This window comes from Chrysemys picta, chromosome 7 (genome assembly GCF_011386835.1).
Source record: "Chrysemys picta bellii isolate R12L10 chromosome 7, ASM1138683v2, whole genome shotgun sequence".
NCBI classification, from domain to species: Eukaryota; Metazoa; Chordata; order Testudines; family Emydidae; genus Chrysemys; species Chrysemys picta.
In genome coordinates, this window is record NC_088797.1 from 34,136 (window position 1) to 49,642 (window position 15,507).

Sequence of the window (15,507 nt, forward strand, 5' to 3'; positions counted from 1 at the left end):
CAACCCTAAGAGCATCCCAGTGCCAGAGGGGAAGGAACTCACTGGTATCAGGTAAGGAGTGACCAATTCAATGTACCCCAACTCACTATGCTTATAATGTGTATCTAAAAGTTGTCATGTAAATATATCATTGGAAAATTAATAACTCACTCATTAATATTCTTGCATGGTGCATGCCCAGGGATGTACAAACAATTATAAATATGTGCTAGAATTATATTCTTAAAATGTGTTTGGCAAGCAATGCATAAACACAGGCTGCCTTAGACAAAGCAATATGTATTTGCTTCTCTGTCCAGCCCAGTCATCAGGCAGAGACAAAGAAAGTCTAATTAAAAATTAGGTAAATAAAGATATCAAGCTAACAAGTGGGGGAGGAGACAGCATGGCATCTAACCTGCAGCAGGAGAGAGTAGCTTGGTCTGAGTTTTACTTTTAAAAGAATACATGCAAGGGTTTTCTGGTCTATAAAGACTGTGGGGCTGAATCCTAAATGAAAGGCAATTGAATCAACTGCTTGTATACAATATTACTGTATTATAAAAGTGTATCAAGTAAGGTATTTTCTGGAAGCTAATGACATGCTTGTGATTAATTTTGTTGTAAATTGTCTGCATTAACACAACATAAGGAGCTATGGATACCCATTAATATTATGCTTTACAGTCTTTGACCAAGCCAAGGAGGAAACGGTTCCCTCCCATATAGGAGGGAAGTATCTATCTCCCTGAAGATCTCTGTGTAGCTCAAAAGCCTGTAACTTCCACCAACAGAAGTTGGTCCAATAAAAGATATTAGCTCCCCTACTTTCTCTCTCTCATATCTCATACCCATACAGCTACAACAACACTGCAAACAGGAAGTTAACCTGTTAAATTTAGTCTCTAGAAAGTGTTAAAATTTTGTCTCATATGTAACCATTTGTTCCCAATATTCCTACTCACTATTACTAGAATCTTTGACAATAAACTTATTCTTGTTTTCATTATAAACATATCCCAGGCTAACGGAGTTTTATCTCACCCATAGTTCTCTTCAGTGTTTTCAACCTAGGCTAGCTGAGACCCCTTATTCATTTTTATACTTTCTCAGTGAAGGGTGCTTGGGAATCTTCTCTGCCCCCAAATATAGTTAAGATAGGGTTACCATACGTCCTCTTTTTCCCGGACATGTCTGGCTTTTCGGCAGTCAAACCCCCGTCCGGGGGGAATTGCCAAAAAGCCGAACGTGTCCGGGAGGGGAAGTGCCCGGCTGGGGGCGCAGGGTCTGGAGGCACGGGGGCTGCCCAAAGCCGGTAGCGAAAAGTCGGGGAGGAGCAGAGCCGCCGCGGCTGGAGGCTCTGCTCCTCTTCGGCTCTGTTTAAGAGCCAGGCTGCCCGAGCGCTACCGGCTTCGGGCAGCCCCCGTGCCTCCGGACCCTGCGCCGCCGGAGCCCGGGAGGGGAAGTGCCCAGCTGGGGGCGCAGGGTCTGGAGGCACGGGGGCTGCCCAAAGCCCGAGCGCTACCGGCTTCACGGTTTGCCGGACAGCCTCCAGACCCTGCGCCCCCGGCTGGGTGCTTCCCCTCCCGGGCTCCAGCTGCGCTGGGGAAGCGCTGGCCGGGGGCGCAAGGTCTGGGGGCTGCCCGGCAAACCGTGAAGCCGGTAGCGCTGGGGCAGCCCTTTCCCCATGGCTGGGAGTGGGAGGGAGGAGGGGGCGGAGTTAGGGCGGAGTTGGGACGGGGCTAGGGGTGGGGAAATGGGCGGGGCCAGGGCCCGTGGAGGGTCCTCTTTTTTTTATTTATTAGATGTGGTAACCCTAGTTAAGAAAACTTTTGAAGTGTGCCCACCAGATAGGGTTTCCCCCCTCCTGCTTTTCTCTTCCTGTTAGATTTTTTTTTTTTCTCTGAAGGCCTCACAATCCTTTATCTGCATTCAGCTCAGACTGGTGGTAAGAAGCCCATTCTGAATGAAGCAATACTCTGTTTACTTGTGAATAGATAGATGAATGAACATCTATCATCTGACAGAAAACCAGTTTTCACCTTTGCTGGTGACCAGTACCTACAGACTTTTAAAGAACATATGTTCAGTATGTATACATAACTCCTTACCTGGTATTTGTATATACATTTTACAATGATTTTGATGACCAGAGTGACACAGACCTCACATGATACTCTCTCTGGTGAACTAAAATGTATACAGCAGACCCATGTGAGGCCTGTAACCCCTCTGCATCTCCTTGTCAATTGGCATTAAGAAGTTCTTGGGTCACAGGCAGTGATTACAATTACTTTATTGGGGACAGTTTTAGTGGAATGGAGAGGATCTAGGAGACAGTTGTAAAAGCTGAGGCATCAGAAATGCATAGTATGCTCAAGTTTCAAGATGAAATCTGGTTAAATTAGTAACTTCATTTGGAGTTTATAGGATAGGTATTAGAGCTTTATTTAGACTTGGAAGGATTTTAATAGCCCTGTGTGTGTGTTTTTTTTTATATAGCTATATACATACATACACACACACACATTTTATTTTTATATATATATAAAAAATATACATACACACACACACACACATTATATATATATATAGTGTGTGGGTGTGTGTATGTATATGTGTATATAATTATATATACACAAAAGCTATAATTAAAAAGTTATTTAGGTTGCAAAGTCACTGAAATATTAGGAAATCCTATATTTAACCTTGTCTTTGCCAACCTATATTTACCCCCTTGTGCATATGCACAATGATGCAGTCTTTAGTTATATGATCACATACTATTTTTCCATTGGACTCTTGCTTTATTCAGTGCACATAATGGATGGTGCTCGGGGAATCTTCATTCAGTGTGTGGTCCCATACCTCACACGCAATCTTAAAAGAATCTTAAGGTTGAAAAGCCGAGCACTCAAAAGTTAGGAAATATTATAATCAAGGTTACTTCTTACCCCGTGTGCATGTGCATTATGGTAGAGACTTTAATTATGTGATCTTGCATCTTGGCAGGGGGTTAGACCAGATGACACTTGCGGTCCCTTCTAACCCTATGATTCGGTGATCACATACAATTTTTTCACAGGTCCACTTCTTCATGCTATGCTCAAAGTGGACAGTGCTCAGTGAATGATTCAGGGTGGTGTACTGAATGAGACTAGCTGTTGTCTGTAGAGCCCCTGCCTCATTTGCTGCCGAAGTTGGAAGGTGTGTAGTGAATAAGGAAGGGGACTGTAAGAAGAAAGAATGATCTTGTATCTAAGGCAGTTAATTGCACGTCAATATGTGTGGATCTGCTGCAGACTTCCTGTGACATGCTAGGCAAGTCACTTAAACCAGAATGTTTGCAGTTCTTGTTATCTCTGTTTTAGTGAAACACATGCTCCAGAAGAGCAAGTGACTCATCCAAGGTTTCATAGCAAGTTGGTGTTGGAACCAGTCCCCTGACTTCCAGATTTAACTCTAATCTACTAGCCTATAGTGTCAGCTGGGAAATGACTCATAGAAAGATTAAGGGCCAAAGTTGCATAAGTATGCACTAATTTTAGATGTATCAATGATTGGGTGCCCAGCTTCAAACTGTCAGCCTTGTTTTTTAGAATTGTTGAGCATTCAGAAGTGCAACTGAAGTTAGTGGGTGCCATGGATACCCATCACTTCTGAAAAATTGGTCCAAATTGCCTCAAATAGGCAGTGTGTCCTAGCAGACAGAGTACTGGACTGGGACTTAGGAGACCTGGATTCTACTCCCAGCTCTGCCATTGGCCTACTGGACAAGTCAGTTCACCTCTCCAACTCAGTTTCACCATGTGTAAAATGGAATAATGATACTTCCTTTATAAATTAACATGGCACACATTAAGTGGATTAAAAACTGGCAAACTGAAAGATCTCAAAATGTAACTGTAAACAGGGAATCGTCACTGAGTGAGTCTATTTCTAGTGGGGTCCTACAGAGACTGGTTCTTGGCCCTACACTATTTAACATCTTTATCAATAAATTGGAAGAAAACATAAAATCATCGCTGATGAAGTTTGCAGATTACATACAAATTGTGGGAGTGGCAGATAATGAAGAGGACAGGTCACTGATTGAGAATGATCTGGATCACTTGGTAAAATGGGCACAAGCAAACATTATGCATTTTAATATGACTAAATGTAAATATATGTCTAGGAATAAAGAATGTAGGCCATACTTACAGAATGGAGGACTCTATCCTGGTAAACTGGGACTCTTAAGATTTGGGGTTCATGGTGGCTAATAAGCTGAACATGAGCTCCCAGTGCAAAGCTGTGGCCAAAAGAGCTAATGTGATCCTGGGATGCATAATGGGGGAATCTCAAGCAGGAATAGAAAGGTTATTTTACACAGTATGTGGCTTTGGTGTGACCACTGCTGGAATACTGTGTCCAGTTCTGGTGGCCACAATTCAAGAAGGATGTTGATAAATTGAAGAGCGTTCAGAGGAGAGTCATGAGAGCGATTAAAGGATTAGAAAACATGCTTTACAGTGATAGACTCAAGCAGCTTAATCTATTTATCTTAACAAAGAGAAGGTTAAGGGGTGACTTGATTGTCTATAAGAACATACATAGGGAACAAATATTTAATAATGGGCTCTTCAGTCTAGCAGAGAAAGCTATAACATGATCCAGTGGCTGGAAATTAAAGCTAGACAAATTCAGACTAGAAATAAGGCATACATTTTTAATGGCGAGAGTAATTAACTAATGGAACAATTTACCAAGGATCGTGATGGATTCTCCATCACGGACAATTTTTAAAACAAGATTGGATGGTTTTTTTTAAAGATCTGCTGTAAGAATTATTTTGTTGAAGTTCTCTGGCCTGTGCTAACCAGAATATCAGACTAGATTATCATAATGGTCCCTTCTGGGATTAAAATTTATGAATCTATGTATAAGAAGCAGAGTAGAAGAAAGTTTGCAGATTCTTGTTTGAGAGGCAAACATATGGGTGGTTGAAGCTAGCATTGTAAGTGGGCTACAGGGTAAAGCAGTAAGAGAACAGCAGTGGATAAGTACACAGGGGCAGAGCTGTGAAGGCCTTGCTGGTGAGGAGAAAACATTGGAACTTGATATAATGGAAGAGGGGAAGCCAGTGGAGTGATTCAAAGGGAGATTAAGTTATTGTAGTCAGTGAAGATCAAGGAAGATAATCAATTAGCTGTGTTTTGATTGGGTCAGGTAATGTAGATGGGTCAGTTTGAGTCAGACAATGTATCATGGAAGGCCCGAGAGGAGGCAATTTTGGTAATCCAGATTTGGGAGATGAGGGCCTGGACAAGTTTTAGCAATGAAGAAAAAATAAAAGAGAATGGACTCTCAAAATATTCTGGTCAAGATACAGACCAAGCCTGGGTGTTTTGTGTGAGAGAGGGAGAACTGGAAGAGGACTCTCAGGTTATGGTATTATTTGACAGGAAAAGATGATGGTGTCAGTGTTGACAGAATGAAGGTAAGGAGAGAGAATTTTGGAGGAAAGCGCAGTGCAGGTTTGGCCACATTATTTTCAGATTGCTTGTGAGACATCCAGGAGGTGTCATCAGAGGAACAGACTGAGATGCAGGACTGAATGGAGGCAGACATCAAGAGTGGAAAGGTAGATTTGTGAGTCATTGGTGTAAAGATGGTAATTTAAAGCAATGGGAGCACATAAGATGATCCACAGATAGATTGTAAAGAGAGAAGAGGAGGATAACAAGGACAGACCTATATGTGACAAATCTCTGCACAGCAAAGCTTAAAGTGTAATTCTTGATCATCATTTTTAGTCTTTAATTTTCACTGGAAATTACATCTCAGATTGTTATAACTAGATTTGACTAAGGAAATCTGACAATAAAATAAGACATTTCTGAGCTAGAAATGATTCCAGGACACAGCTGAGGTATATTAAATTACACTATAGTTCTGTGCATAGAGGAAAACGTATGTATACACCAAACCAAGTATTTAATTTGTAGATGTAGACTTCAATGTGATTTTATAATTGCACATCACATCTTCTTCAATATGTCGTGTTTTTTGCAGGAAGAGAAGAGGTACCGAACTGCCTATTTAAGTGCAGAGGAATCTGAGCGGGAAAAATTCTCTCTCTTCTCTGCAGCTGTGAGGGAAAGCCATGAAAAAGAGAGAACAAGAGCAGAAAAAACGAAGAACTGGTCCATTATTGGTTCTGTACTAGGAGCTATTATCGGTGTCTTTGGTTCCACGTATATCAACCGAGTAAGGCTGCAAGAATTAAAAGCCTTAGTTCTCGAAGCACAGAAGGGACCAATAAGCTTACAGGAGGCCATCAAAGAACAGGCGTCCAGCCACTACATACAACAGAAGGATCTCAGTGACCTCATTGACACCCTGAGAAACATGCTGGAAGCTGGGACTGGGACAGAAGGCATGAGTGCATCATTAAAAATAGACCCTCTTTTAGTTTCTTTAAAAGAACATCTAAACTACTCAAAACATGTCAGTTCCTGCATGGGGAGTTTACAACAGCAGCTTAGCACCCTGGAAGAAAATTTAGGACAAATGACTGCTGAGGTACAAAATGTTAAACATGCAGTTCATTCTAGACCTGTGGAAAGAGTGGTCCTTGGCTCTTCAGCTGAGGTAAAGGGCCAGGCCTTAGCCATGCAGGATGTGATTCTAGAATTGTGTGGTGCAGAGCGGAGACTGGAAACACAAATCAAGAGAAATTCAATCTTCAGCACTGCACTAACCTGCACTGTGTTTGCTGTTACTCTTCCTGTGCTATACCTTTTATTGAAAGGAAATTAGTTTCCAATGGAGAGAAACATAATTTACTAGGTTAATAAAATTACATTTGCACCCTAAACACTGGGAGTTAGTGGTAGACAAAAATCTGTATTAACAGTTTCTAATCTTGCTTTCTCCATAATTCATAGAAATGGAAAATACATTTGAACATTTAGTCCTTCCCCCCGGGCAGGCTTACTTTTTGCAGTATTTTTTTTCCCCTCTAGTGATTTGTACAGTCGAGTTTAAATGTCTCAAGCAATGACAGTTCCACAACTTCATTTTGGTAGATTCTTCTGCCATAGTCTTTTCTAGTTTATTCTGCAATCCTGTAGAGCTTACTCTGAGAGACTGTTCCTCATGTTCAAATTATTATTATTATTATTATTTTTTACTTTTAATTATTTGTGTTTATACCCTTTGGCTTCCACATATAATTCTCCCCCATTCAAGCTTATTACGTATCCTATTGATTTTTCAATTTGTCCATACCCAAAACTCTGCTGGGCAATTTACCAAACAAATAAAAATGTCTACCATGAAGATTTTTATCTAAATTTTAAATAGGGTACAGTGAGTGGAATGACAAACAATAGGGATGGGATGTCCAAGGAAGGATGAAGGTTACAGCAATATGATCTTGTGATTACCCATTCAAGGTGTGTGTACAGCTTGAGGGTGCAATTAAAATATTTTTGGTAACTTACTGACTCACTTCTATTACTGATTATTTAAATAGTGTCTCAAAAGTGTGCTTGATGCTTTAGCTGCCTAATTATAGACTGTTCCCAGTCCCAAAGAGTTTAGAGCCTAAACAGATGGCAGATAATTAAATGATGAGAGGACAGGTGGACGAGCACAAATCCATGGGGCCAGATGCGCTACATCCGAGGGTGCTAAAGGAGTTGGCGGATGTGATTGCAGAGCCATTGGCTATTATCTTTGAAAATTCATGGCGATTGGGGGAGGTCCCGGATGACTGGAAAAAGGCTAATGTAGTGCCCATCTTTAAAAAAAGGGAAGAAGGAGGATCCAGGGAACTACAGGCCAGTCAGCCTTACCTCAGTCCCTGGAAAAATCATGGAGCAGGTCCTCAAGGAATCAATTCTGAAGCACTTAGAGGAGAGGAAAGTGATCAGGAACAGTCAGCATGGATTCACCAAGGGCAAGTTATGCCTGACTAATCTAATTGCCTTCTATGAGGAGATAACTGGGTCTGGGGTTGAGGGGAAAGCAGTGGATGTGTTATTCCTTGACTTTAGCAAAGCTTTTGATACCGTCTCCCACAATATTCTTGCCAGCAAGTTAAAAAAGTATGAGCTGGATGAATGGACTATAAGGTGGATAGAAAGCTGGCTAGATTGTCGGGCTCAACAGGTAGTGATCAACAGCTCCATGTCTAGTTGGCAGCCGGTTTCAAGCGGAGTGCCCCAAGGGTCGGTCCTGGGGCCGGTTTTGTTCAATATCTTCGTTAATGATCTGGAGGATGGCGTGGACTGCACTCTCAGCAAGTTTGCAGATGACACTAAACTGGGAGGAGTGGTAGATACGCTGGAGGGTAGGGATAGGATATAGAGAGACCTAGACAAATTAGAGGATTGGGCCAAAAAGAAACCTGATGAGGTTCAACAAGGACAAGTGCAGAGTCAATTTAAAATTTAAAATCCCTTCACCTTTCCTTTGCTCAATTTTCTGTCTCTTGAGTCTTATGAATGATGTTGTCATTTCACTTGTTTTCCTGTTATCATAGGCTTTGTCTGGACTAGCATTTGTCCTCCTGTTGTAATTGATTGCCAATTGCTTGTTAAGTGATTGTAAATGCTAATCTAGACTTTGCAAAGTATCAGGACATGGTGGCTCAGCCTCAGGCAAACCACAAAACTTTGTGTCCAAGAACAAACATTTGTGGAGAACTTCAGTTATCAACACAGTTAGCATTTACGATTTATTAGCTCAAATTATAACAGGACCATCAACTCTAGTCTAGACAAAGACAGAGCATGAGTCCCCCAGGCTAGACAGGACCTGGATTTTTAATATAAAAGGAGACGACATAAATGTGTCTTCCCTCCCCAAAACAAACAAAAACAAAACACCTAGGCTCCCAAATCTTCATGCCTTCTTTACACATCAGAAGAAAATCAAACAAAGGCACAGTCTCAGTTATTGCCCCTTTACAGATCACCTTTAAAAATGAAATTATCCTTTACATTCCTAATTCCCCAAAATCAAGGTAACTGCTGACTTTGTGGGCCTGAAAGACTGGATCTGGGTGTGAAAATTTGTCCCTTTCCACCATTGCAAGTACATATAGAACAGAGTGCTGGGATCACAACAGCATAGGTTAGGGTAAGAGAAAGCTGATTAGGCGAAAAAGGGCCTCCAAAAAATCTTGTCTTGAAAATAGCCACAGGGTTGGTTTAGTTGTCAAGATTTTTGAGGTCATTTAAGTGAGATACAGTCCTACTAAAATAATCATGTGATACCCAAATTTTACACTTCTTATAACTTTTATTTTCTTTTTTTTCCCACGTGCTTGGGGCTCAAACTATTACTCTGATCCTGATATTACTCTCTCGGGATCAATCGTGGATAATTTCCACCACCCACTTCCCTTTTGGGGCAGCAATAATTAAAAAGCTATTTATGGACTGGGGTAGAATTTATGGTGCAAATTTAGGTAATTTGATCAAGAAGTTCCCAATACATGTCCTCCCCCTGCATTTAAGAGTGTTAGTCTGTATCAGCAAAAAGAACAAGGAGTACTCGTTGGAGTCTGTTTTTGAAGTTTTTTTGTTAAAGAATTGTGACTTTTAGGTCTAACTGAGTCTCCAGGGAGGTTGAAGTGTTCTCCGACTGGTTTTTGAATGTTATAATTCTTGACGCCTGATTTGTGTCCATTTATTCTTTTGCGTAGAAACTTCAAAAACAGACTCCAATGAGAAACTGCAGAACTGGAATTAATTTGCAAACTGGACACCATTAAATTAGACTTGAATAAAAACTGGGAGTGGATGGGTCATTACACAAACTAAAGACTATTTCCCCATGCTAATTTTCCCCCCCACTGTTACTCACACCTTCTTGTCAACTGTTTGAAATGGGCCACCCTGATTATCACTACAAAAGTTTTTTTTTCTCCTGCTGAGAATAGCCCACCTTAATTGATTTGTTAATTAGAGTTGGTATGGCAACCCCCATCTTTTCATGTTCTCTATATATATATATATCTTCCTACTATATTTTCCACTCCTTGCATCTGACGAAGTGGGTTTTAGCCCACGAAAGCTTATGCCCAAATAAATTTGTTAGTCGCTAAAGTGCCACAAGTACTCCTCGTTTTTTTTAATTTTCAAAGTACTCTAAAATCCACATGCATAATGAGATTATCTAGGATATTGGTATGCCCCAACAGGGGCAATGGTGCAAGTTTGGAATAATTTGGTTCAGATGTTCCTCAGATACTGTTCTCCCACCTCCCCCAGAAGATGATTTTAATATCCTAGTTGCTCTAAAACTGACATGCATAGTGAGATTACCTTGAACAATGGTATTCCACAACTGAATATGAGGTAGAGGGGAACTCCCATTGAGATGAATGGGTCATTTCACACCACCAGGAGCTATTGTGTTATACTGTTAATCTCTTTGGAGAATCCTAATTCATCTGATCACACCCCACTGAGGTGAATGGGCCATGCCACACATCAACAGCACTCCTGTACTGCAGAGGGCTGTGCAGAGCCCCTTCCTTTGCACTAGCTCCCTGAAGTAGATACAAAGTCTGGACTCTCTGCTATTCATCTTGCTACCTCCAACTGGTAGATGTGCTCGTCACAGCCCATCAGTTACCATCTTCCTTTCTTCCCATGGCCCTTCCAACCCTCCAGGGGGCATGGTGGGGCCAGGAGGCGGACAGAGCTGGTAGCTAAAGTGGCAGATCATTCCACTCCCATAGGTGCCCTCCAATCATGCCTCCTCACTAACACTTCTTTCTCAAGAAACATGGGAAATTACCTGCCCAAAAACATGGTTAATGCAGGTCTTGTTTACACTACAGCACCTTTGCCAGTATAGTTATGCTGGCTAGACTCTTAGTACCTTCTTCAACTCAAGAAGTGTGTTTCAGATTCCTGCTGGCACTGCCAGTCTGACGTGCCTTCTCTGGCTTGTCAGATTGAGTTTATATCTGCTGGTGAACCACAGTGCCACTCATCAGACTGCTTCCCAGACTGGTGAACCACCTGTGGGTCATTAATTTTATATCAGTGTAACTCCACTGATTTCATTGGAGTTGCTCCTGAGTTACACTGCTACAAGCGAGGAGCGAAGAGGTGTTAGTGTAGCTGGCGTTGCAAGGTATTTACATGCCTGTAAGCATGCGGATTCACCCCTGCGGCGCTTCCTGCTGGTGTCTTGGGAATTAGCTTGTTTCCAGCTAATTGGAGCGTGCTCTGCAGGCTGGTGTCCCACTACCACTAGGCCCCCGCGTCCCTCCCTGGACTCCGGTGCCCTGTTATCTGGGGTGCTGCCCCCTAGCAGTAACCCCAGGGTCTCGGGGTCTCCCCACCCAGGGGAACCCCCCTATCCCCACCTTGCCTCAGTGTAAGGCTACTGCTAGTCACCAACTAGCCCCCGTTCCCTGGGGTAGACTGCAGTGTATGCCACTCATCATTGGCAAGGGGGATTTGGACTGCTGCCTTCCTCTACCACCCAGTACCTGTTTGGCCTTATACTAGGCCGCAGCCTGGGGGGTTTCCAGGCTGGAGCTCCCCAGCTCCCTGGGCCTTCCCCCAGCCCTGCTCCACTCCTGTTACCTTGTCTCTAGCTCCCTACAGCCAGGCCCGTCTCCCTCTACAGCTAGAGAGAGACTGTTTGGGTTCCTGGCTCGCAGCCTCTTATAGGGGCCAGCTGGGCTCTGTTTGGGGCGTGGCCGCAGCTCTTCCTGCTTCCCCCAATCAGCCCAGTGGCTGCTTTCTCTTGCCACAGCCCTTTCCTAGGGCTCTTTTAAGCCCCTCAGGGCAGGAGCAGGTGTCCACCCCGCTACAGTGCCAGATATGCTAAACATTCGTATGCAGGGCCAGCGCTTCCACTAGGTGACCCTAGGTGATCGCCTAGGGCGGCAGGATTTGGGCGGGGGGCGGCATTTTGCCGTCCTCAGCAGAAATTCGGCGGCGGGGGGTCCTTCCGCTCTGGGTCTTCGGCAGGAATTCGGCAGCGGGTCCTTCACTCTCGCCGGGACCCACCGCTGAAGTGCCCCGAAGATGCGGAGTGGAAGGACCCCCACCACTGAATGCTCAGAGGAGGAGCGCTGCCGCCTAGGGCGGCAAAAACCCTGGCGCCGCTCCTGTTCATATGGCCTTTCATTCTTTGGCCACCATTCCAGAGGGCGTGCTTCCATGCTGATGATGCTTGTTAAAAAAAAAAATGCGTTAATTAAATTTGTGACTGAACTCTTCGGGGGAGAATTGTACGTCTCCTGTTCTGTTTTACCCGCATTCTGCCATACATTTTCTATTATAGCAGTCTCTAATGATGACCCAGCACATGTTGTTTGTTTTAAGAACACTTTCACTGCAGAGCTGAGAAAATGCAAAGAAGGTACCAATGTGAGATTTCTAAAAATAGCTACAGCACTTGACCCAAGGTTTAAGAATCTGAAGGGACGAAGCGTGGAGCATGCTTTCAGAAGTCTTAAAAGAGCAACACTCGGCTGCGGAACCTACAGAACCCGAACCACCAAAAAAGAAAATCAACCTTCTGCTGGTGGCATCTGACTCAGATGATGAAAATGAACATGTGTCAGTCCGCTCTGCTTTGGAGCGTTATCAAGCAGAACCCGTCATCAGCATGGACACATGTCCTCTGGAATGGTGGTTGGAGCATGAAGGGACATATGAATCTTTAGCACATCTGGCATGTAAATATCTTGCGGCTACAACAGTGCCATGTGAACACCTGTTCTTGTTTACAATGTCACCTGAAAGTGAGAAGTGGGCAGCATTATCTCCTGCAAATGTAAACAAACTTGTTTGTCTGAGCAACTGGCTGAAGTAGAACTGAGTGGCCTTGCAAGCCCTAAAATTTTACATTGTTTCATTTTTTTAATGCTTTTTTTTTTTACATAATTCTACATTTGTAAGTTCACCTTTCATGATAAAGAGATTGCACTACAGTACTTGTATTAGGTGAACTGAAAAATACTATTTCTTTTGTTTTTTTACAGTGCAAAAATAAATATAAAGTGAGCACTGTACACTTTGTATTCTGTGTTGTAATTGAAATCAATATATTTGAAAATGTAGAAAACATCCAAAAATATTTAAATAAATGTTATTCTATTATTAACAATGCAATTAATCGCAATTAATTTTTTTAATCGCTTGATAGCCCTAATAATTATGCAAACAAAACCTGCAGTGTAGACTCAGCTATGCTGACAGAAGAGTACATCTGTCAGTATAGCTAACATAGTTCGGCGGGAGGTAGTGTTCCTACAGCAGCAGAGCTCCCTTTTTTCTCCCAACATATGCTGTGTCTTCACTAGGAAGCTCTGAGGGCATAACTATGCTTGCATAGGCAATATTGTGTAGACATAGCCTGAAATAAGTGGGCTCAATTTCTAAGAGGCTGTGTTGTAGGTGATCAGTACCTTTGAAAATCAGACTGTTTATGTGGGTATCTGAATATGGATATGGATTTAAATGCCTGACTTTAGGTGTCCAAGTTATATTATGGTAACATTTGTAGTAATACATACCAGGATGGGAGTAAGTGAATCTCATGTGTCATGCCATAACCTGATCATCGGGTCAGGAAAGGAGCATAATTAGCCTGTAGAACTCACTGCAATAAGCTCATGGAGGCCAAGACCTTAACAGACTAAAAAGAGTTTGCACATTTGTATGGATGAGAACATCCACTGTTATACAGATTATAAACATTTTAAAGGACATAAACCCTCACATTTCATAGTAAAATAAATATTTTAAAAATGTATTTCTCATTATTAGCACTGCATTTGCTATCTAACATGGCAAAGAATAGAAAGTTCTGTGGTATGAAACCCCAACTCCTAATATACAACAAATTCAGGATCTGTTTCAAGGAACTTGCTTAATGGCCCTGTATCACAGTGTGACAATAGACCTGGACAGGCCAGCATTGCAGGCAGTAAAAGTTTGAGGTTATACTTTATTAGCATTTGTGGGCTGATTTCCAACATGCTTCCTAGAGAGAAAATTGACCTCACCTCATGAGCTATAATTATCTATTTAGCTTGTGCCTCCTTTCCAAACTTGCAGCATTTGATCTCCAAGGCAACTGCTTGAAAACAATCAGCCTTAAAACTAGTCTGCATAAAGGAGAAAATGGATTTTCTTTAGATGTTCTTTCAGGTTATGTAGCCATTTATGTTGTATCTTGAGGTCCAAGGTCATAATTTCCATGTGACTAAGACCTGTATGAACAGAACACAAAAAGAGCCTGCTCGTTAGCATTTGGCTCTAGTTCTATACAAGCTTCCAATAGGTACACAGCATTGCTCTGTGCAGGGGCATCAAATTTTATCTCTTTTCTACAAAACCCAAGTGCTGGAAAAGATTCTATATCAAGCTATATAATATTTGTTGTCTGATGGCTTCTTCTTTTTTATTGTAATGTTTTGCTTTAAGTGAAATTAAATTAGGAAAATGTGTTCCCAGATGGCTATAGTGAAGGAACTGACTAATTTCCTTACCTAATTTGGGGGGTTACTATACCAGGAGATGAGGGAGGTTGTGTGGTCTCTGGAAGGCTGGGACTCCTATCATACCAAATTGTTTGCTTCTCCCCCCTAGTACTTTTGTCCTCACTCCAATGTCACCCCCTTACATGTGGAGCTTCCGCCTCAAATCAGTTTATGCCCCTGCTGCACTGTCTCCCTTCAGATTCCCTTTAAGGCCCACTCACACCACAAACACAAGAGGACGGATGATCCAGTGGTTAGGATATTAGCTTAGGTCCTCCACTGACTTCCTGTCTGACCTTGGGCAAAACTCTTAAAGTAAAATTTTCAAAAGTTCTTGATTAAGAATTTGTCTCATTGAAAGTCAATGGAATTTAGACACCTAAGGCACTTGGGTGCTTCTGAAAATATTACCCTTAAACTGTCTCTCAATTTCCTATCTGTAAAATGGGGATAATAGCACTGCCCTGCCTCATAGGTGTGATGCAATGATAAATACACTAATTAAAGAATATGAGTCACTCACATGATGGGAATGGGTGCCATATAAGTACCTTGGACAGCTGGCCATGGTAAACTGCCTCTTAGGCTACATCTACACTACGGGGGGTGTCGATTTAAGATACGCAAATTCAGCTACGCGAATAGCGTAGCTGAATTCGACGTATCGCAGCCGACTTACCCCGCTGTAGGGACGGCGGCAAAATCGACCTCTGCGGCTTCCCGTCGACGGTGCTTACTCCCACCTCCGCTGGTGGAGTAAGAGCGTCGATTCAGGGATCGATTGTCGCATCCCAACGGGATGCGATAAATCGATCCCCGAGAGGTCGATTTCTACCCGCCGATTCAGGCGGGTAGTGTAGACCCAGCCTTAGGGTGTTACCCACACACAATTCTCTGTTACTTGCACACTCTAGAGGTGGGGCACCCACCTTTACCCAGTTCTGGGCTCAAGGCATAACCCTTTTAATTTAGGCACCCACCCTTATCCCGTTCCTACGGCTCAGGGCATAACCTTT

General features: G+C 42.6%; 2 protein-coding genes across 7 annotated transcripts in view; both read left to right on the forward strand.

Annotated features, from left to right (window-relative positions):
• Nucleotides 1-7,468, forward strand: part of CCDC51 (coiled-coil domain containing 51) — a 28,341-nt gene extending 20,873 nt beyond the window's left edge. For all 5 annotated transcript variants that reach the window (XM_005296014.5, XM_065552854.1, XM_005296015.4 and 2 more), the window contains one exon: nucleotides 6,037-7,468. In XM_005296014.5, the coding sequence (XP_005296071.2) occupies nucleotides 6,037-6,783 (747 nt within the window). In that variant the 3' untranslated portion in view covers nucleotides 6,784-7,468. The remainder of the gene's footprint in view (nucleotides 1-6,036) is intronic.
• Nucleotides 1-15,507, forward strand: part of PLXNB1 (plexin B1) — a 226,144-nt gene that overhangs the window by 7,004 nt on the left and 203,633 nt on the right. The gene's annotated exons all lie outside the window — the stretch shown is intronic.